This window comes from Colobus angolensis, unplaced genomic scaffold, assembly GCF_000951035.1.
Source record: "Colobus angolensis palliatus isolate OR3802 unplaced genomic scaffold, Cang.pa_1.0 Scaffold43, whole genome shotgun sequence".
In the NCBI taxonomy this organism is placed as follows: domain Eukaryota; kingdom Metazoa; phylum Chordata; class Mammalia; order Primates; family Cercopithecidae; genus Colobus; species Colobus angolensis.
Window position 1 is genome coordinate 5,883,417 of NW_012117710.1, and position 22,909 is coordinate 5,906,325.

A 22,909-nucleotide genomic window follows, 5' to 3' on the forward strand; every position below is an offset into this window, starting at 1 on the left:
ATCCTCCCGCCTTAGCCTCCCAAGTGTTGGAATTACACAGACGTGAGCCATTGCCCTGCCTCAAAGACGTTTTGAATGACGTTTCAAAAGCTAGCATTCCTAAACCAAACCACGTCATTGTAGTCCACAACGAGGCACGTGTATGTTCCCAGACTCCTCAAGGCTCACGCGAAGGTCCGGGGCAGGCACATTTTAGAAGCGCATCCATTTCACATCGAGAGACTCCGCCTGAGCACCACTCACAGCTGAACAAAGGCTCGGGACACAGGAGATAGGGGCCTGGCTCCTTTTGCCAAAGCAAGACAGCTCCTGGAGCAAGGGGTGCAGACACCACCACCCGGCCTCCTCCCCTTCACCCACAGGCCTCACGCCAGGGCGCACTAACCTCGGCCAACCCAGCCCGGGAGGGACGTCCAGCCGCGCTGCTCCCCACCCCACCATCACCTCAACTTGTGTTATTCTCTGCATGGCTTCTAGTGTCGATGTTGTTGTTTGATTTTTTATCATCTGCTTCCTATCACTAGAACAGAAGTTCCGGAGAGGCGAAGTCTGGCCTTGTTCTCCTCTATCTGGAGAGCCCGCACCAGGGCCTGGTGCCCAGCAGGCATGCGCAGTGACGGGAGTGGATGAACTGGTTCCGGGAGCCCAGGCCCTCCATGCTGGGCCCCCAGAGGCACGTTAGGGTCATCTTTCAGGGTTATCTTTAGCCCTAAACCCGTGCCTAGAGGGTTTAGGGTTCAAGATAACATCTGCAGTGCCTGGGAGTAAAGACTTTCTGAAGAAAGATGAAGTTACCACTTTTAACCTAAACCTCTCTTCAGAAAATGAGAAAATGAAAGAAAATGGTGATTCAATGGCTAAAAGACCGCAGCCAGGCGGGAGAGAGAAGAAACCCAATAAAATCTAGCAAACTAGGGGCGTCCGTGTGTAAACGGTCACTGACAAGATAGAGTCCACGTGAAAGGAGGGCTGAAGTCAAGGAGGTGAAAGGCTGCATGACAAAGAAGGGAATCTAGAGGATCAAAGGCGGCAAGGCCCCTCCTCCCTCCTCTGGGGGGATACCACCCTCCCGGGGGCAGAGCAGAGCAAGGCAGTCACCACCGAGGGAACAGCAACCTGTGCCTCCCAGTCGGGATGGCGCGTCCAGGACACAGGATGCCCGGCTGTGGCTTTACTCACAGGAGGTGTGGTCTCGGGCTTGGACGCTGGGGCCTTAAAGGTGGATGTTGTTCTGGCCGCGTCGGCAGCTGCCCCCATGGACAAGCATTCCAAGTAGTCAGGCGGGGGGATGACAACACTGCTGTTCTCGGACAAGTTCACGGTGCTGATGCTTCTCACCGGCGCGGGGCTCAAACCCAAAAAGGACACAGCACGTGTTAGATAATGTCTCACCACCAAGCCCCAAACATCCTCCATGTCCCTGACCAAGGACAACAGGAACGGTAGGTCACCAATCAAAACCTGATCTTGATCTCACACACACAGTACATATATCAATACAAAACACTGTATTCTTAAATTTTTTTTGCGACAGTCTCACTCTGTCACCCAGGCTGGAATGCAATGGCATGATCTTGGCTCACTGCAACCTTCGCCTCCCAGGTCCAAGTGATTCTCCTGCCTCAGCCTCCCAAGTAGCTGGGACTACAGGCGCCTGCCACTATGCCTGGCTAATTTTTTAATATTTTTTTTTTTAGTAGAGACAGGGTTTCATGATGTTGGCCAGGCTGGTCTTGAACTCTTGACCTCAGGTGATCTGCCTGCCTCAGCCTCCCAAAGCGCTGGGATTATAGGCACGAGCCCCTGCGCCTGGCCAAAAAATTCTTTAAAAGACATGACAAAAGGAGAGGAAACCTTTTAAATTAGGGGCTGGCTCTTGATTGATTTAATCTAAGGAAAGAAATTGGAGACTGCTAGCAAAAGCTGGAGTGAGCAATGAGCTAAGAGTTAAAAAAAAAAAAAGAAAACGTAAAAACTTGAAATTTTAACATCCTAAAAAATGTTACTCAGTTTTTCCTCCCCAGTACAATGGCATTTTAGCTATTCTGCTAGGGATGAAGATTGCAGACAGCATCAGACCTTGGGGAATGCAACGTCGGACCTGGAGGCCTTCTACTTGGCTAGCCGGATGGATTATGGGGGTTTCGTCAACTTCGATCCTCCCACCTCAGCCTCCAGAGTAGATGGGACAATGGGCATATGCCACTATGCCCTGGCTAATTATTTATTTTTTTGTAGAGATGGGGGTGTTGCTATGTTGCGCAGGCTGGTCTTGAACTTGTGGCCTCAAGTAATCCTCCTGCCTCCATATCCCAAAGTGCTGGGATTACAGGCATGAGCCACCATGCCCGGCCAGTGTCCTCATTTTTTAAAGTGGGGGCCCACCTCATGGGGCTGCTGTGAGAATTAAATGAGCGAATCAATGCAAAGCCCTCTGGACAGTCTCTGGGCAGTAGCTACTGTTACGATCTCATCTGGAATACGGATTTGGGGGTTTTCGGCATGGAGGTGCTCAGCGAAGCCCAACAGTGTATTTCAAGCCATGGGAGTGGACGAGATGGCCCGGCACAGGCAGGATGGACGGACCAAGGGTGACCCCCAAGAACACTCATGTTTAATTGATGGGCGGAAGAGGGGTGCAAAGAGCTGATGAGGCAGAAGACAAACAGAGCACAGGTCAAGCAGCCAGGGCCAGAGAACATTCCAGAAAAAGCATACAACAGCGTTAAGGGCTGTAAGATAAGGATGGTAAGATAAGCGTATGATAAGGACAGAAAACACATGCCTTGGGTTTAGCGACCAGGAGGTACGGGGGGCAGGGAGGGAGTTTCAGAGGGCTGCAGGACTGTGGGGAGTAGGTGGCCTGGGCAGGGTCTCGTCACGGCAGCAAAGCTCGGGGACAAAAGAAATCACAGCAGACAGCACCGTGAGCCACAGTCTCATCTCTGACTAGTCCATGAGAGCTGAGGCTTAGGGCAGGGCCTGTGACAAGAGCTAGACGGTGGTGTGTTATGGAAACCTCAGGGCAGGGGTTTCTGTCACTGGGAGAGATCAGCCACGTTCAGGGCTACCTTGGTGTGGGCACAGTCACTGCTTCCGTCTCATTTTCTTCCAGCAACTTCGTGTATGACGATGGGAACCAACCCCTCCTACCGGCACAGAGGGAGAAAAGACGCTATCAGCAGTAGACAAGTGGATGGCAGCCTCCCTGAACAGCCTGATGAGAGCTCAGGGCAGACTGGTCCACGGCTCCAGAAAGATCCACGTGTGGAGTAAATGAAATTAAGGCTTTTAATAGATAAATATGGACTTTCACATACACTGAACCATGTGTACTGTTAACAATTTTTCTTTTTTCTTTTTTTTTAATAGAGACAGGGTCTTGCTCTGTTGCCCAGGCTGGAGTGCAGTGGTGTGATCATAGCTCATAGCAGCCTCGAACTCCTGGGCTCAAGCAATTGTCCTGCCTCAGCATCCGAGTAGCTGCGACTAGAAGTGTACACCACCATGCCTAGCTAAAAAGCAATATATGTTGTATGTATGACATTAATTTGATTTGGATTACCCTTTTTTTCATATTGGTTTTATTTAATACATCAGAACAATCTGTCTAGAAAACTGACAAGCTAGTTACAGGAAGGCTTGTGCATATAATTATGGCTGAAATTAAGAGGATTGCATTCAAACTATGTGCTAAACCTTAACAAAGTATATATGATATGCAGATTATCCTCAATAAAGCACATGCCAATTTAATTTAATTTTTTTTTTGAGACAGAGTCTTGCTCTATCACCCAAGGCTGGAGTACAGTGATGCGATCTCGGCTCACTGCAACTTCTGCCTCCCAGGTTCAATCCTTTTTCTGCCTCAGCCTCCTGAGTAGCTGGGATGACAGGTGCCTGCCACCACGCCTAGCTAATTTTTGTATTTTTAGTAGAGATGGGGTTTCACCATCTTGGCCAGGCTGGTCTGGAACTCCTGACCTCAGGTGATCTGCCCATCTCAGCCTCCAAAAGTGCTGGGATTACAGGCATGAGCCACTGCACCGGCCAAATGCTAAGTTTTTTTAAAAAACGAAAGAATGTTTAAATTACTTTCAGAGAGGTGACTTCATATGCTCTAATAACTACGCATGCACCAAATGTATCTCTACAAGCACAGATACACGGAAAATAGCCTGAGATCGAATAACTTAACTAAACTAGAACTAAGCCATAAACTTAACTTTGGCTAAAACGTGAGCATGTCCACAAAGACAATTTTCAGCTCTGGAAGGGAGGGGCCATCTGGAGCCCTGCCGGGACCATCACACCCAGACTTACGCCTTGGACACGTCATGTTCTCCATAAAGCCAGCCATCCTTCTCTTCGGGGATGAGCAGCGTGATGACGTCTCCCTGTGCAAAGCTGAGTAAGGTCTTGTTGGCGCCCGCAGTGTGCGGGAAGATGGTCTTCACTTTCTGCTTCTTCATCATGTTCAGTCCCGTTGCAACCGAAACTGATCGCTGTAAACTGGGATCTTCGGAAGTACCTGTTGGAGGGAGTGTAGCAGTTATGGCTTTTCAAAGCAGGAGAATCAATAGGCCCGTTCCAATGAGCAACCCCCAGAAATCCACCTGTTCTCATCTTGCTAACAACGCTCCTTTCATGGAACCGGACCCTGTCCTATTTCCTCGCCTTGATCATTGCTCAGAAGGGGCAGGGGCTATTGAGAAACAGAGGCAGCATGTAGCCTGAAGGCTTGTACCGTGCACAAGAGGATCCCTGCGGCTGCGGGCTCTTTTCCAGGCCCAAGGACAAGGCGGCATGTGCCGGGTTGATCTGCACTCTGCTTTGGCCAGGATGGCTCTCCTTAGAGAGGCAAACCGCTCCGACGCCAAACTGCCCTCGCAATTCCAATCGCAAAGGCAGGCTAGGGCCACAGGTCAAACCCAATCGCTAATGTCCACAAAGAAAAGAAGAAAGCTGGAAATGCAGTCGGTCTTGCCATGCTGGCCGCTCAGCTTCTCACCCCCGGGCCTAAGAAGGACGAGGTGAGGATGAGGTGCGTTTATAGAGTCCTCACCAGGTGCCAGTCACCGATCTCAATGTCTCACAGCTGCCATCCTGCCAGGCTCCAAGGAGGAAGGAACTACTGTTATCCACAGGACAGACCCCACAGCTGGCAAGTGGCTGGGCCAGGAACCAGCTAGGGCAGTTCCGTCCCATACACTCTATTCAGGGGCACGAGGCTATGCTGTTCATGTCTCCATTCAAACACAGGCTGATATTTCCACTCCAGGGAAAAAAGGTAGGAAAAAAATATATATGTATATACATTTGAGACAGAGTCTCACTCTGCTGCCCAGGCTGGAGTGCAGTGGCAGGATCATAGCTCACTGTAGCCTGGACTTCCCAGACTTAAAGGATCCTCCCTCCTCAGCCTCCTAAGTAGCTGGGACTACAGGCACACACCGCCATTCCAGGCTCATTTTTAATTTTTTTTTTTGTAGAGACGGTGTCTAGCTATGTTGCCCAGCCTGATCTCGACCTCCTGGCCTCAAGTGATCCTCCCACCTTGGCCTCCCAAAGTGCTGGGACTACAGGTGTGAGCCACTGCTTCTGGCCCTTTTTTTTTTCCCATTCAAATTTTCCCAGGCTAGTAATACAGCAAGCCTCTTTAACTTAAAACAATGCAAGATCTCTTTCTGCTTCGTTCTTGCAGATTCTTCATGATTACAATATAAAACTTGTGCCCCCTTAACCTGCCACTCTCTACCTCGCTGGTGTTGAACTCACCAGCAATTTTCTTTCTTTTTTGAGACAGAGTCTTGCTCTGTACCCCAGGCTGGAGTGTAGTGGCACGATCTTGGCTCACTGCAACCTCCACCTCCTGGGTTCAAGCGATTCTCCTGCCTCAGCCTCCTGAGCAGCTGTGATTACAGGCACGTGCCACTATGCTCGGCTAATTTTTGTATTTTTAGTAGAGAGGGTTTCATCACCTCCTGGTCTCGAACTCCTGACCTTGAGATCCACCTGCCTCAGCCTCCCAAAGTGCTGGGATTACAGGCGTGAGCCACTGTGCCTGGCTATTTTTTCTTTTTCAAAAATAGGTTGATAAGCTACATGTTAGCCAGCCTGGTCTCGAACTCCTGACCTTGAGATCCACCTGCCTCAGCCTCCCAAAGTGCTGGGATTACAGGCGTGAGCCACCATGTCCAACCCTCCACCAGCAAATTTCATTCTGCTTTTACAAATAAGAAACAGTCATCTGAATCACTGGGATGCATCGAGTATTATAAACTTTAACCGTGTATTTTAGTTAACTGACAGGACTTCCTTCAAAGGCCAATGCCTACAGACCATCATCTTCCTCTGCTGGGCCATCCTAGTCATCATTCTGGAAAACTCTGTTCTTTTGCCCAATAGCTTCGCACGCTGTGGTCCGGGGCTCTCTCTCACCAACAGCTTGACTGCCGTAACCTTCACAACATGGGGCCTGTGGCACACCCCACGTGGATGGGTTGGGGCCACGGCACAGGTCTCGAGGGTCCTGGGTTATAAGACTGTGCAGAAGGACGGGGTCTGACCAGTGAAGCAGCCGGCAACATCTGCAGACAGTAACTAGCTCCAACTTTTGTTTTTGTCACTGCGTCACCTAGGCTGGAGTGCAGCGGTGCGACCTCGGCTCACTGCAACTTCCGCCTCCTGGGTTCAAGTGATTCTTCTACCTCAGCCTCCTGAGTAGCTGGGATTACAGCTGTGAGCTACGATGCCAGCTAAATTTTAGTATTTTTAGTAGAGACAGGGTTTCACGATGTTGGCCAGGCTGGTCTCGAACTTCTGGCCTCAAGCGATCCGCCCGCCTCGGCCTCCCCGAGTGCTGGGATTACAGGCATGAGCCACTGCGTCTGGCCCCAGCTTGTTGAAATATAGTCAACAAAATTAAGAAATCCAAGTTAGAACTTAAGTTCTTCAACAGAGCATGAGGTGCTTTGTTAGAGATGATGAAAAACACTGATTAGAATTCAAACCAGCTGGGCACAGTGGCGCACACCTGTAATCCCAGCACTTTGTTCAAGACCAGCCTGGCCAACATGGTGAGGCCCTGTCTCTACTAAAAATGCAAAAATTAGCCAGGGGTGGTGGTACATGCTTGTAGTCTCAGCTACTTGGGAAGCTGAGGCAGGAGAATCGCTTGAACCTGGGAGGTGGAGGTTGCGGTGAGCCGAGATCGTACCACTGCACTCCAGCCTGGGTGACAGAGTGAGACTTGATTTCAGAAAAAAAAAAAAAAAAATTCAAACCAAGCTTATTGGTAAGCTTAATAATCATAATTTTGTCACGTTGATAATTATGAAGTGCTGGGAAGGGAAGAGCGTGGTCCCTTTAAATGATACAGAACTGGGGAAGAAAAGTGCTGGGTAGAGGAGGATGTGGTCTCTGGCTAGGGTTCCACCCCCATGGACCTAGGTGAGGACAGGCATTTCCTGCCCAAATGTTGCATTTCCCAAGACCACCCTGGCCTGCCACACCCCCATCCTGTATCTATAAAAACCCTCAAGACCCTAAGCAGGCAGACATGCAAGCTGCTGGACGTTGAAAGGACCATGTCGCTGGAGGAACAAACACGGTGGCTAGGCCTTGAGAGGGAGGCACCGACAGGCTCCAGCATGCTGGCAGGTCACTGACCAGCACAATGACACAGAGTTTGGCTGTAACAGTTGGTCAAGGCCACTGAGTGGCCCGACTCCAGGGGAAAACCTTCCCACTCTATCCCCTCCTAACTTCCCCCATCTGCTGAGAGCTGCCTCCATTCAATAAAACCTTGCACTCATTCTCCGAGCTCACGTGTGACCCAATTCTTCCGGTACACCAAGGCAAGAACCCGGGATACTGAAAACCCTCTTTCCCCGTGACAAGGTAGAGGTTGTAAATGAGTTGGTTAACACAAGCCACCTATAGACTCAAACTAAAACTAAAAGAGCACACGGTAACATGTGCCCCCTGGGGCTTCAGCTGTAAACAGTCATCCCTAGACGCTGCTGTGAGGTGGGAACCCCACAGCCTGCCTGCCTGTCTGCGCCCCTAGAGGTCTGAGCGCCGGGCCACTGAAGAGGCGAGCCACATGCCCATCGCAGGCCCTGCAAGGGGACAAGGGAATCTTTCCCATTTCAATGTGAACTTTTATAGCTTATTTTATTGCAAAAAAAAAGTTTTATCACCATCGCCACCAAATATGGAACACACAGCGAGGCTATGCGTGTTTCTTATTGATGGATTGGTTGAGACAGAGTTTTGCACTTGTCACCCAGGCTGGAGCGCAGTGGTGCGACCTCAGCTCACTGCAACCTCTGCCTTCTGGGTTCAAGTGATTCTCCTGCCTCAGCCTCCTGAGTAGCTGGGATTATGGGCAGGCGCAACCATGCCCGGCTAATTTTTTGTATTTTTAGTAGTGATGGAGTTTCATCATGTTGGCCAGGCTGGTCTCAAACTCCTGACTTCAGGTGACCCACCTGCCTCGGCCTCCCAAAGGGCTGGGATTACAGGCATGAGTCACCAGCCCGGCCTTCATTTATTTGTAAATAGGTAATTCTCAACAGTATGTTTACTCTGGATAAACATCAGTCAATGCGTAGAACGGGTAAATGTCAGAGAAATCTATCACTTATCAGAGCACCTCATAGTCTAGACCTGTATTTGTTCTGAACTCACGCTCTGCAAAACCAGGGCTGAACGTATCCACCATACCTGCTTGTTTACCTCCAGACCTTGCAACACATTTATCCAAAATATTTATTTCACAGCTTATTTTAAAACAAATGTAAAAGGTATCTTCAAATAAATCAGACTGAATCTCTTACCTGTTGAATTATTTATCTTTTGTGAATTCGGTGCAGCCGTGGCTGGGTTATTAAACATATCGATCAAGGGACTGGTATATGCTCTGCCTGAAGGAGCGGGGGGCATCTTTGGTGAGCATTTAGAAAGGGTGTCGTAATCTTTCCTCACCTGTGAAAAATTATTAGTCCAATATTAGTATAACACAGAACTGGAATTACAGATTCCCAAGGCTTTTTAAATCATAGGCTATTTATTTATTTTGAGACAGAGTCTTGCTGTGTTGCCCAGGCTGGAGTGCAGTGGCACCATCTCGGCTCACTGCAACCTCCGCCTCTTGGGTAGCTGGATAATAGGCACGTACTACCACGTCCGGCTATTTTTTGTATTTTTAGTAGAGACGAGGTTTCACCATGTTGGCCAGGCTGGTCTCGAACTTCTGACTTCAAGTGATTCGCCTGCTAACTCCTCCCAAAGCGCTGGGATTATAGGTGTGAGCCACCGTGCCTAGCCACATTTCAGGGGGTTTGAGATGGGCAGAACGAGTGGATCCATGTGTTCAAACTACCTGCTACATCCCAGTCTCCACATAGAGCCCAGGTTTAAAGATCAGCAAACAACAAATGTGTGAATTCATTACTGTGAATACTTTGACGCCTATTTTTTTTTTCCTGAAATGCCTTACATTGTGATGAATGCCATCAGAGTGTGTCTAATTTATTCTGAGACACCTATACTTCCTTCCTTGGGAGTAAACTTAGTTGGAATGATTACAATTAAAAACAGTAAGGATGGCCGGGTGCAGTGGCTCACGCCTGTAACTCCAGCACTTTGGGAGACCAAAGTGGGCGGATCATGAGGTCAGGAGATTGAGATCATCCTGGCTAACATGGTGAAACCCCATCTCTACTAAAAATACAAAAAAATTAGCCAGGTGTGGTGGCGGGTGCCTGTAGTCCCAGCTACTCGGGAGGCTGAGGCAGAAGAATTGCGTGAACCCAGGAGGCAGAGCTTGTAGTGAGCCGAGATCGTGCCAGTGCACTCTAGCCTGGGTGACAGAGCAAGACTCTGTCTCAAAAAACAACAAAAAAACCGAGTAAGGATAAAATTTCCAAAACAAAGATAATAGTGCCAAACATAGTATAAAACATGTGCCCAGCTTGTGGTGGCTCATGCCTGTAATCCCAGCACTTTGGCAGGCCAGGGCAGGCAGATCATGAGGTCAGGAGTTCGAGACCAGCCTGACCAACATGGTGAAACCCTACCTCTACTAATAATACAAAAATTAGCCGGGCATGGTGGTGTGCCCCAGTAATCCCAGCTACTCAGGAGGCTGAGGCAGGAGAATCGCTTGAACCTGGGAGGTGGAGGTTGCAGTGAGCCGAGATCGCACCACTATACTCCAGCCTGGGCGACAGAACAAGAAAGACTCGGCCTCAACAACAAAAGACAAACGTGTGCCCAGCTACCTTCACCCCTAAAGGTAAGGGGATACAGCTGTGAAAAGGTGGTCCTGGAAGTACTAAAGGAGGACCTGTGATTCCCACCAACAAAGGCAAACATGGCCCAGATCAAGTTAGGAAACACAGGATTGAAATCTGGAAGAGAAAACTGGTTCCTACCACATTGCTTCTCTCGATCATGGGTGAAGGCTGAGGCGTTCCGGACACGGGAGTAGAGGCTGGGGTCTTTATTTCTTCGATCATATTCATGATTTTCTCTGGCACTTTGATGGCATCAACGCAGGTCTCCTGCCACCGGGGCAGCTTGGAATTCAGGAGTTCTGCGGACTGCAAAGCCAAAAGAAGACGACTAAAGACAAAGATGACTGTCTGAAGAGCTGAGAAAAATGACATCACGTCATATCGCTGATAACAGAATTACTGGCTTAACACCAGCAGTGTGGGGGCTCCGGGTTAAACTACTAGGTGAGCACTTTGAGCGCCTAGAGGATCAGCTGTGTCTCACTGGCCAAGAGGGGCAGAGGCTCTGACTCTAAAGGAATTTCCTGCTCCCTCAGTGTGAATACATAGCATGGGACTAATACGGAGATGGTAAATGGTTACGAACAAGAACGGAAACTCAAAGGGAGGGAGGGAGGGAGCAATCTGTATGAATCCCGTTTTCCAGGTGGCCCCAGAAACGTCAACCATCACTTTCTCCCTCCCACTGCTATTAAAAGCAGCACCTCCAACACAGGCCACTAGCCCGGGAGTTGACTCTGACAGATTCAGACATTAGAGAAGTGAATCAGACTGTCCCGAGAGTCTGTCTATGGGGAAGAGGGACCGTGGGTGAGTGGTGGGCAGTGCTGAGGGATGCCCCCCACACCACAGGCCAAACAAGGCTTTGCAGAGCAGACCTGACCAGCAGGGGCGAGAACCCGCAACCCTGGAGGCAGAGCGCCCCTCCAGCACCCACGAGCCTGGCTCTGCTGACAACTGGACTCTGAGAGGCCCCCCAAGCGCTTCCAGTGAACACCTTTTCTGAACGGCACTCTGGTTGGAAAAGGGGAGGCAGGGGCCTGTCCTGCAGCTGTGTGCATAGCAGTCACACTGCTTTTACTCAGCTTCTGAGTTTATCAAGAGTGGCGGAGGCTGATGTCAGTCCTGGGGAAGGGCAAAGCCCCCCCTCACACCACCCTTGTCCCCACATGTCACCCTGACACACTAAGTCAGTGCGACACCACCCCCAACTGTCACCCTGACACTCTGCAGCACGGTGGACCAGCTGCTTGGGCCTGCTTCGTCCCAACTCCACAGAAAGGACTGGGGCGCTTTAGCTGGATTAAGGGAAGTCACAAAACCAGTCTTCAGATACTTGAAGAAACTTCCAGTATAGAAAGGAGCAGTTTTGGTCTGCATGACTCTATAAAGCATTACTGGGGACCCATGGTTAAGTCTAAGAAAGACTGCTGATAACTGGAGCTCCCGGAAAAGGGGCCAGGCTGCCTCATGACACGGCGGGGCACCACGCAGGAAGAGCACCTCGAGGTCACCTCTGTCCTCTCCAGCCTGCGACCCTGGTGCCACAGGATGCCCTCACTCTGGGAAGAGAAGATTCTGAAGTGAACTCTACATTCCCAGAACTAGTACAGATGTGCTGTTGACAAAAGTCATCACTTAATACAGCAATTATTTCCTTTGCTGTAACCATTTTGTTATTTTTTGAGAGAGGATTTTGGCTCTGTCACCCAGGCTGGAGTGCACTGGCACGATCACAGCTCACTGCAACCTTGAACTCCTGGGCTCAAACAATCCTTCCACCTCAGTCACCTGACTAGCTGGGGCCACAGGTGCACACCACCACACCTGGCTAATTAAAACTTTTTTTTTTTTTTTGGAGAGATAGGGTCTCGCTATGTTGCCCAGGCTGGCCTGGAACTCCTGGGCTCAAGTGATCCTCCTGCCCTGGTTCCCAAAGAGCTGGGATTATAGGCGTGAGCCACTGTGCCTGGCCTGCTGTACGAATTTTAAATCTTATTTAGTTTAGGGAGCTGAATATTCCTTTTTTTTTAGACAGAGTCTTGCTCTGTTGCCCAGGCTGGAGTGCAGTGGTGCGATCTGGGCTCACTGCAACCTCTGCCTCCTGGGTTCAAGCAGTTCTCCTGCCTCAGCCTCCTGAGTAGCTGGGATTACAGGCGCCCACCACCATATATGATTAATTTTTATATTTTTAGTAGAGACAGGGTTTAACCATGTTGGCCAGGCTGGTCTCAAACCCCTGACCTCAAGTGATTCACCCACCTTGGTTTCCCAGAGTGTTGGGATTACAGGCGTGAGCCACCATGCCCAGTCCTGAATATTCCTTAAAGTTGTAAAAAGTTTATAGAAAATACAACATTTGCATACATACAAGGCCAAGGTATTTTTCCTTTTAAACAAAGACAAAGTTGACTTATATTCAAGCTCTTGCAAAGCTTCTCCTCTTTTGGAACACTCTCTAACTTTACTATGAACAACAATGAATTTCTGACCTCAACCAGTGCTAGTTTTGGATGTTTACAAAGGCCCAGCAGAGTTCATTATGTAAAACAAAGGAAAGGAAATGTGACGTGTGTTGCATAATGATTCCTGGAGGTTCGAACCTCCCAGCTGCGTGTGTTGGAAGGAGGGTGATGAGGTCATTCAGTTGAAGAAACCAGTAACCAATGCGACCAACAGGAATGAACACCTCGCTGAGCCCAGCTGTCCTGAGGTGCGTGAATGGCGGCCCGTGGGCTGGGGCAGAGCTGCCCGTGACCCCCAGACACAGACCCATGAAGGGAGCATCTCAAACTGCCCAGGTGGCGCAGACCTGGGCCCGCTGGGACTCAGCGGCAGCCACGGTGAAGACAGTGATGCTGAGGACACATCGGAAAGGGCCTGGGGAAAGCTGACTCGCAGGTGAGAAGAGCAAACGTGCCATTTTTCAATGATGAAGCATTATTTTATGAAGGACTTTAAATATGGATTATTAATTAATTAAACATTATACATGGACATTTGACCATTTCAGCTGTATTTCTATAAGTTTATATGTTCAAGTTGGCCAAAAACAGTTTCTCTGGAATCTTTTCATTGGCAAAATGGCCCGCTGCTTTATATTGGGCCTGTGTGGGAGGTGGGTGGCGTGCCTGTATGTGTATCTCTGTATGTATGGACTGATTGAGACAGGGTCCTGCTCTGTTGCTCAGGCTGGAGTGCAGTGGCACAATCATAGCTCACTGTAGCCTCAACTTCCGAGGCTCAAGGGATCCTCCCATGTCAGCCTCCTGAGTAGCTGGGACTACAAGCACATGCTACCATGCCTGGCTAGTTTTTTTTTATTTTTTATAGACACAGAGTTCTGTCACGTTGCCCAGGCCCACCTCAGCCTCCCAAAGTGCTGGGATTACAGGTGGGAGCCATGGCCCAGTCTTCTGGGGCATTTAAGTATGAAATAAAGTTATTAATACTCAAGGCAATTTGCCACCACACCCACCTGTAAGTGATAATAATGTATGTGGTTTGTAAAGCCACAGTGCTTATCAACCAGAAAGCAGAAGCGCCTCTTTTCTTCAAGCAGAGCTTCTTTGCAACCATCTGCAATGAATTTCTGGATTTCACTCTGACGAGAAGTAACGGTCTCCACGTACTAAAAAAAAAAAACAGTAATTACCTAAGTATGACATGAGCATCAGATAGCGTGCAGCCTGACGTTTATCTTCTGCCATCTTTACGCCTGCTTTATTTGAATAATAGACTAAATACACGAGAGGAAAGAATGCTGTAACCTGACCTAAGTAGATACCATCATTCTCCTTGAGGTCCCTGACTCATGTGCAGAGAGAAGTTGCCCCAGGGCTTGACATTCCCACGGGGCGATTTGCACAAATATTATTTTGTACTCCAGAGATATGAACGTGTCCTGCTGGAAAGCACCTGTGCTTTGGAACCAGAAAGTTCCTGGTTCAAACCCAGTTCCAAATGCCAACAATACGTGACACGGTTTGGCTGTGTCCCCACCCAAATCTCATCTTGAATTGTAGCTCCCATAATTCCTATGTGTTTCGGGAGGGACCTGGTGGTAACTGATTCACGGGGGCAGGTCTTTCCCGTGCTATTCTTGTGATAGTGAAGAAGTCTCACAAGATCTGGTGGTTTCATAAGGGGGCATTTCCTGCACAAGCTCTCTCTTTGCCTGCTGCCATCCGTGTTAAGACGTGACTTGCTCCTCCTTCCCTTCCACCACGATTGTGAGGCCGCCCCAGCCATGTGGAACTGTGAGTCCATTAAACCTCTTTCTTTTGTAAATTGCCCAGTCTCAGGGTATGTCTTTATCAGCAGCATGAAAACAGACGAATAAGATATGATTTAACCTAAGTCTCATTTTTCCCATCTGTACAATGGGAATAGTAACACTGATCGTGGAGAATCCCTTCTTCTTTCAGAGCCAGGAGAAAAAGCCCATGTTTTGGCAGGAGGTCACGGATTAATTATACTTAACTCTGGAAAAGTCTACAGCTTTCAGCTCTCAGTCAAAATGCTTATTTTTAAAAACTGATAGATTATATTTATATATTTATAGGGCACACGTGATAATGATCAAAGCAGGGTCCTTGGGTGTCCATCACCTCAAGTTCTTATTATTTCTATGTGTTGGGAACATTCCAAGACCTCTCTTCTAACTATTTTGAAATAAACAATGCACTGCCGTTAACTATAGTCACCCTACTCTGCTATCGGACACTAGAACTTATTTCTTTTATCCAAGTGTATGTTTGGACCCATTAACCAACCTCTCCTTCATCCACCCCCCAGTCAACACACTGACCATCCTCAGCTATCTAGAGAATGAAAGGTCACCATCATTATACTTTCCAATTCCATGAGATCAACTTCAAAACTCTTCTTTCTTTGAGATGGAGTCTTGCTCTGTCACCCAGGCTGGAGTGCAGTGGCATAATCTCAGCTCACTGCAACCTCTGCCTCCCAAGTTCAAGCAATTCTCCTGCCTCAGCCTCCTGAGTAGCTGGGACTACAGGAACCTGCCATCACCCCAGCTAATTTCTGTACTTTTAGTAGAGGCAAGGTTTCACCACACAGGCCAGGCTGGTCTTGAACTCCTGACCTCATATGATCCTACTGCCTCAGCCTCCCAAAGTGCTGGGATTACATGCGTGAGCCACCACGCTCGGCCAACCTCTTCTTAAACGGTACAAATTGTCAACAACAAAAGAAAACAAGATATCGCTGAAAAGCTCACCTCAATTTCTTTGTGTTCATATTTGAGTGCGTTTCGGCCTCCTTGGCTTTTCCTTCTGATCTTCTTCAACTCAGCCTGGGATTTCTCCAAAGACTCTAATTTATTCTTGTGTTCTGTTTGGTATCTCTTTAGAGTTGCCTGTAAGTTAAATTGCTGTGTCTATTACCACGCAAATGGTCACAGTTGCTTTTGCTCACACTTCCACTGTGTATGGCTCACCAGCGCCCTGACACCCTCACTTCACGGCATCCTCACGTTGGCTGGGGCCCCACACCCACACCAGTTCACACCATCCTCCTGCTGGCCGGGGTCCCCACACCCACACTTCACACCATCCTCATGCTGACCAGGGCCCTCACCCCTCAGTTCACACCATCTCCATGTTGGCTGGGACCCTCACCACACAGTTCACATCATCCTCACACTGCCCAGGGCCACACTGCTCACTTCACACCATCTTTACGCTGACTGGGACCATCACCCCGCAGTTCACACCATTGGCATGTTGGCTGGGACCCTCACCCCGCAGTTCACACCATCCTTATGCTGGCTGGGGCCCTCACTCTGCAGTTCACACCATCTGCACGATGGCTGGGACTCTCACTCTGAGGTTCACACCATCCACACACTGGTGAGAACCCTCGCCCCTCAGTTCACATGGCCCCCTTCATTCAACTTTAATGTCTTGGCTTTGTTCTGAAGGTTACTGTTTAAATGAGGAGCCCTGACCAGAAGGCAGGTCTCTGAGGACATCTTCTCTTTCTTTTATTCCTTCTTTCCTCAAAGGCTTTTTGATGCTGGGTGGTTAACTTTCTTCTGCCACCCAAAGTCTCAAAGTCCCATCCAAAGCACTTAGCCACCAAGGTGGTTGCAGCAAGCCCAGATCGCGCCACTGCACTCTTCGCCTCCCAGGTTCAAGTGATTCTTGTGCCTCAGCCTCTCGAGTAGCTGGGATTACAGGCGCACACCACCACGCCCGGCTGTATTTTTAGTAGAGACAGGGTTTCACCATGTCAGCCAGGCTGGTCTCGAACTCCTGACCTCGGGATCCACCCACCTTGGCCTCCCAAAGTGCTGGGATTACAGGCATGAGCCACCGCACCCAGTGAACACAGGGTCTTAAACAGACCTGCATCAGAATTCAAATTCCTGTTTTCCCTATAACCTGTGAAGTGCAAATAAGAAGGGTGTCTGGCCAGGCGCAGTGGCTCACGTCTCTAATCCCAGCACTTTGGGAGGCTGAGGCGGGTGGATCTCGAGGTCAGAAGTTCGAGACCAGGCTGGCTAATATGGTGAAACCCCATCTCTCTACTAAAAAATACAAAAATCAGCCGGGTGTGGGGGTGAGCACCTGTAATCCCAGCTAATTGGGAGGCTGAGGTAGGAGAATCGCTGGAACCCAGGAGGCGGAGGCTGCAGTGTGCCGAGATTACGTCACTGCACTTCCAGCCCAGGCAACAGAGCAAGACTCCATCTCAAAAAAAAAAAAAAAAAAAAAAAGAAGAAGGGTTGTTTATGTTTTGGAGTTTCTAAAGGGAAAACAATCAGATAATGCATGTAAATCATTTGGCATGAAATGCACCTTAGCAGCTGTCCAGGTCCTGTGGCCTCCTGCCGGGAGTGCGAAGCCAGGCAGCAGGCCTCACGAGGACCACAGGAGAGGGATGATTTCAGGGCAACTCACACACTCACTGCCACACGGGGGTCTTGGTGAGCAGAAAGGGGACTTTGGGTGGCAGGAGAAAATTAAGTACTCTATAGCAAGCAGCAAGGGAAGATGGCAAGAGCCCTCAATACCGGGGCAGCAGGCTCACCCTGAAGGGGACCTGGAGAAATCTGCTGGAATGGACAACAGTGGACAGAGCAGGGCGCCATGCAGGAGCGGTCTCTGCAGATGGGTCTGGGCGCGCCGGGAGCCCCGGACGGCACTCTCCCGCACACCACCCACAGCCTGAAGCGCTGCTGGCTTAGGAAGTGTTCTGTCTGCATCAGCTGTAGTGACACAAGCACAGATGTCCTACAGCATGAATGTGTTCTGCGAAGACAATGCTTCCTGGAAGCAGAGTGATTTCTGGCAATACTTTTTCCTATTTTTTTTTTTTTTGAGATGGAGTCTAGCTCTATCGCTCAGGCTAGAGTGCAGTGGCGCCATCTCGGCTCACTGCAAACTCCGCCTCCCGGGTTCATGCCATTCTCCTGCCTCAGCCTCCTGAGTAGCTGGGATGACAGGCACGCGCCACCATGCTTGGCTAATTTTTTTTGCATTTTGAGTGGAGACGGGGTTTCACTATGTTGGCCAGGCTGGTCTTGAACTACTGACCTCAAGTGATCCACTGACCTTGGCCTCCCAAAGTGCTGGGATTACAGGCATGAGCCACCGCACGTGGCCCCTATGCTTTCTCATAGAGATCCCAAGTGTTAGCAAAAACCAGCCCATGCAGCCCAAAGGGAGCTTGTCAGTTTCATGCATCTGGGTATCATCAACACCAAGCCTTCGCTCCTGTCTGCTGCTGATGAGTCAACAGTGGGAATGAGTTCTCCTCAGGGTGGGAGGTCAGGCAGCCCAAGGCTGGGGCTGCGCTGGAGGAAAACCATGCACTTACGTTCATATATTTCACGTCAAGTTCTATCTTCTTCTCCAGCTCATGGATAATCTCTTTGTGGAATTTTTTAAACTGTTAACAAAAGGAAATAAATTCACACCAGATTTGAGACTTTAAGCAAAGTAAGTTCTAAAACCTAAAACAAGTGTATTTTGTAAATAGAAACACAGATCACGTACATTTTCATCAAGACTCTCGTTGAGTTTCTTGTGGGTACTTGAAATCTCTATGAGGACATGTCCTGGGAACAAAACCAGATATGTTAGTAGAAAGCCATTGCATATTTTTTTTTGTTTTGAGGTGGAGTTTTTGCTCTGTTGCCCAGGCTGGAGTGCGGTGGCACGATCTTGGCTTGCTGCAACCTCCGCCTCCCGGGTTCAAACAATTCTCCTGCCTCAGCCTCCTGAGTAGCTGGATTACAGGCGTGTACTACCATGCCCAGCTAATTTTTTGCATTTTTAGTAGAGATGGGGTTTCACCATGTTGGCCAGGCTGGTCTCGAACTCCTGACCTCAGGTGATCAACTGCATTGGCCTCTCAAAGTTCTCGGATTACAGGTGTGAGCCACTGCGCCCGGCCCACTGCACAGTTTGTAAAGTATTAGGGAAAGGAAAACAGAACAGGGAAACACAGAAATACACTGCCCTCAAGGTCTCTAAGCATCACCCCCGAGACACATCAGGAGCACGACGGGGTCCCCACAGTGGCTTCCAGGGGGACACAGCTGAGAGCAAACGGCTTCTACGACATAATCAGACTCTTCAAACTCACATTCAAACTCTCATGCAAACTCTCTTCAAATTCACATGAGTCTTTCTGTTTTGTCTTTTGTTTTTTGAGTCAGAGTCTGGCTCTGTCACCCAGGCTGGAGTGCAGTGGCGTGACCTTGGCTCACTGCAGCCTCCACCTCCCAGGTTCAAGCTATCCTTCCACCTCAGCCTCCTGAGTAGCTGGAACTGCAGGTGTGCACCACCACACCCAGCTCTTTTTTTGGGATATTCTGTGGGGAGGGGTTTTCACCATGTTGCGCAGGTTGGTCTTGAACTTCTGACCTCAAGTGACCTGCCCACCTCGGCCTCCCAAAGTGCTGGGATGATAGGTGTGAGCCACTGTGCCTGGACCGCGTGGCCCTTTCTATATTTACTTGTTCCTGACTTCTATACATCTGATTTAAATTTTGAAAGTGTTTCACAAATGATTACTTCGGTCATCACAGAGGATAACTCTAAGAATAAACAATGATTTATTTTTATCGAATCCCCAGAGTAATCGGATTATCTGTCAGGCACGAGAGATAAAGGCTATTTCTTTTTTCTCATGTTAGTTCTTACAATGTTTTGGAAAATACTAACGCCAGGGGCACCCGCAGCAGGAAGAGTGCTCAGCCTGCCTCTCCTGGGAATACACCAGCCCCTGAAACCAAGCACAGTCACGTGACGGGGAAGATGCTCTAGGACAGAGGCGCCCCACTGCCGAGGGCAGCAATCAGGCCCCTGGGTTTGCAATCACATCTCTGCAGTGCGTGCCAGTGCACCAGCTCTCTGCCACCTTTCTACAGGTGATATCTGATAATGGTGAACGAGGGCCTCTCTCTGCCAACTTATCTGCAGGAACCAAATGGGTTTCCTAGGGTCTGACACCTAAGAAATGGGAGAAACACATAGAATCATCTGGAACTACTGTTACCACCACCATCAAACAATGCCGACCAACAGCAAAATGTGCCGGTGGATCATCCTACAGCTCGGCGGCCAGATGAAAAGGAATTCCAGGCCGGGAGTGGTGGCTCACGCCTGTCATCCCAGCACTTTGGGAGGCTGAGGCTGGCGGATCACTAGGTAACGAGATGAAGACCATCCTGGCCAACATGGTAAAGCCCTGCGTCTATTAAAAATACAAAAATTGGCCAGGTGCGGTGGCTCAAGCCTGTAATCCCAGCACTTTGGGAGGCCGAGACGGGTGGATCACAAGGTCAGGAGATCGAGACCATCCTGGCTAACATGGTGAAACTCCGTCTCTACTAAAAATTACAAAAAAAACTAGCCGGGCGAGGTGGCGGGTGCCTGTAGTCCCAGCTACTTGGGAGGCTGAGGCGAGAGAATGGCGTGAATCCGGGAGGCAGCGGAGCTTGCAGTGAGCTGAGATCCGGCCACTGCACTCCAGCCCGGGCGACACAGCGAGACTCCCTCTCAAAAAAAAAAAAAAAAAACACAAAAATTAGCTGGGCATGGTGGTGCGTGCCTGTAATCCCAGCTACTCTGGAGGCTGAGGTGGGAGAATTGCTTGAACCCGGGAGGTGGAGGATGCAGTGGGCCAGGATCATGCTACTGTGCTCCAGCCTGGGTGACAGCGTGAGACCCTGTCTCCCCACCCCCCAAAAAAGGAATTCTAGTGGGGAACTGAGAGGCTGCAGGAGAGGAATCTGAATGAGGACTGTGGTAGAATATGGGGAGAGAGAGAAAGCACAGACTGGACTATGGCCTCGGCTACGATCGCCATATGACCCTATCGTGTCCTGTTCTAGGGACATCTGAGTCTCCGGCCACCCAGGCTTCCCCTGTCCCAGGTTAGCATTCAACCCTTGCTGAACACGACCATGCAGACGTCCCATCGGGCACACCTCATCCTCGACGGGTCTCGAAGTGACCTCTCTGGCTGCCCTGCATTCTCTAATTCCAGCTCTCAGCTGCCAGCCAGCCAAGGGTCAACCTCTCACCCACGTGTAATACCTGACGACCAAGACTCTCTCCCTTGGGGACACGAGGACATCATCATCGGAGCCACCTGTAGGGTGCGGCCATGGCCCTTCCCAAGCTCTGTGATCTCTTCCCTGCCCAGGACAGAAGGCATGGGGAATGGCGTGTGGAGTCACCAAGACATGTTCACCCGGTGATCTGTTCCACCAGAGGTGGCAGAGGATTCTCCCAGCCACCCCCAGCCCCCAGCACTCACATCCCACCATGTGGGCTTTCGAGGAGGTCCTCTCTCAAGCCTGCCCAACCCCAACGCCTGCTTCCATCCCTCATCCTCTCTCTGGACTCCCAGCTTGTCGCTTCCCGGATCACCTTCCTCACAGATGCCAGGGAATCTTTCCAAATGCAGGCGTAACATGTCACTCCCCTCCTCCCCCAATGGTGTTCCAGGGAAACCAGCTCCCTTGCTGTACTTCAGAGCCCTCTGCAAAGGGTGCTGCCTAGACAAGGTGGGGTCAGAAGTTCTCAGAGAAGCAGAACTTGCAGGGCTTGTGACAGGTATATAACCTAGTCCCTAAGCCCTGTGGGATTTTACGGTGCTCTGATGGAGGAACTCAACTCGATGGCTAAACACGGGGAGTAAAGACAGAATCATCCCAGCGCTCAGGGCTCCACCCTCCGAGTAAGCGACCCACTCCACATCCTTAACGACGTCAGCTTCATCTTCTAGAACGCGGCACGAGAAAACTGACAGACCAGAATTCTTCGCAAAAGCCACCTTCACACAGCCGAGAGCATAATTCCATTGACATGCCATTTTACAGCCCCTCGGTCCATTCAGATATAATCTCAGTTACTTTCACATCTACTTTAAACCCACAAACAATTCCTCATTGGGGATGAAATATAAACAACAACAAAACCCACTCCAGTTATGTAGCAAATCAGACGTTCTATTCTTGGCAAGGGAGATCTACTTACAAAATAAAAAAATAAAAACATCCAAAAATAATGTGGCTCAAAGCATTCGGTGATTTGAGCTAGAGGAAACGCATTCACATTTTTTTCTCATACTGTTCTCTTTCATGAACTTTATTTCCATAACTTTATATAATGTGGCTCTCTGGGAAGCACGCTGCCAAAACCAAGGTGTGTGCTAGGGTGGACGCCAACACCGCTGAACCTGGTGCTCTGGCCTGGCCGGGCCCCTGGGCACGCTCCATGCTCCTGCCCGTGGCTTCCCGCTGCGCAGGGGAGAGGCGCAGTGAAGTAGCTCTTTCACTCTGCGGGCAGGCGGGCAACACCTGGCCTTGTTATTCCTGTCCCTCACTGCTCCTGGAATTCAGATGCCTGCCTCACAGCAGCTGCCGACACGGAGTCCGCGGTCACAGAAAGGATTAACACACATCTTGGCTGCAATTCTGCAAGCAGCCGAAAGTGTATCTTGAAGCGGAAGATGAAAACACCCCTTATGTTCCATTTGCAGAAGCTTCATCTTAAATAGAGCAAGTGTTACTTTATGTTTAAAATGCAATGCCACATGGGTTTGTTTGTTCTTAGTTCGGTAACCTACTTTTTCATAAATTTACGTTTGAGAAGGAAAAAAAAAAAAATCCTGAAAATATCTGAGGGTGAGGCGAAGCAGGCATAGCCCGGACTCAGATGAAGCAGAGCTAAGTATGTGCCCCGACAAGAACCACACCACTGTGCTGTGCGCACTGGGGAGCCTGCTTCCTTTTTCCCCGGTTATGTTTGGAGTCACCTTTTTGGGAAGAAACTCAGCGCCGAACTGTGATTCAGTCTGAGTGAGGGGCAATATACACGTATTTCTTTTTCTTTTTTTTTTTTTTTGAGGCGGAGTCTCGCTCTGTCGCCCGGGCTGGAGTGCAGTGGCCAGATCTCAGCTCACTGCAACCTCCGCTTGCCGGGTTCAAGTGATTCTCCTGCCTCAGCCTCCCGAGTAGCTGGGACTACAGGCACGCGCCACCATGCTTGGCTAATTTTTTTTGCATTTTGAGTGGAGACGGGGTTTCACTATGTTGGCCAGGCTGGTCTTGAACTACTGAC

At 49.6% G+C, this 22,909-nt stretch overlaps 1 protein-coding gene across 1 annotated transcript in view; it reads right to left on the reverse strand.

Annotated features, from left to right (window-relative positions):
- The window catches only part of BAIAP2L1 (BAI1-associated protein 2-like 1), a 117,912-nt gene that overhangs the window by 9,051 nt on the left and 85,952 nt on the right, over window positions 1-22,909 (reverse strand). Inside the window, exons 4-12 of the mRNA XM_011956985.1 lie at window positions 18,329-18,390; window positions 18,150-18,221; window positions 15,547-15,684; window positions 13,783-13,935; window positions 10,443-10,610; window positions 8,844-8,991; window positions 4,324-4,531; window positions 3,072-3,149; window positions 1,180-1,348 (exon numbers count right to left, since the gene is read on the reverse strand). Coding sequence (XP_011812375.1) covers window positions 1,180-1,348; window positions 3,072-3,149; window positions 4,324-4,531; window positions 8,844-8,991; window positions 10,443-10,610; window positions 13,783-13,935; window positions 15,547-15,684; window positions 18,150-18,221; window positions 18,329-18,390 — 1,196 coding nt within the window. The remainder of the gene's footprint in view (window positions 1-1,179; window positions 1,349-3,071; window positions 3,150-4,323; window positions 4,532-8,843; window positions 8,992-10,442; window positions 10,611-13,782; window positions 13,936-15,546; window positions 15,685-18,149; window positions 18,222-18,328; window positions 18,391-22,909) is intronic.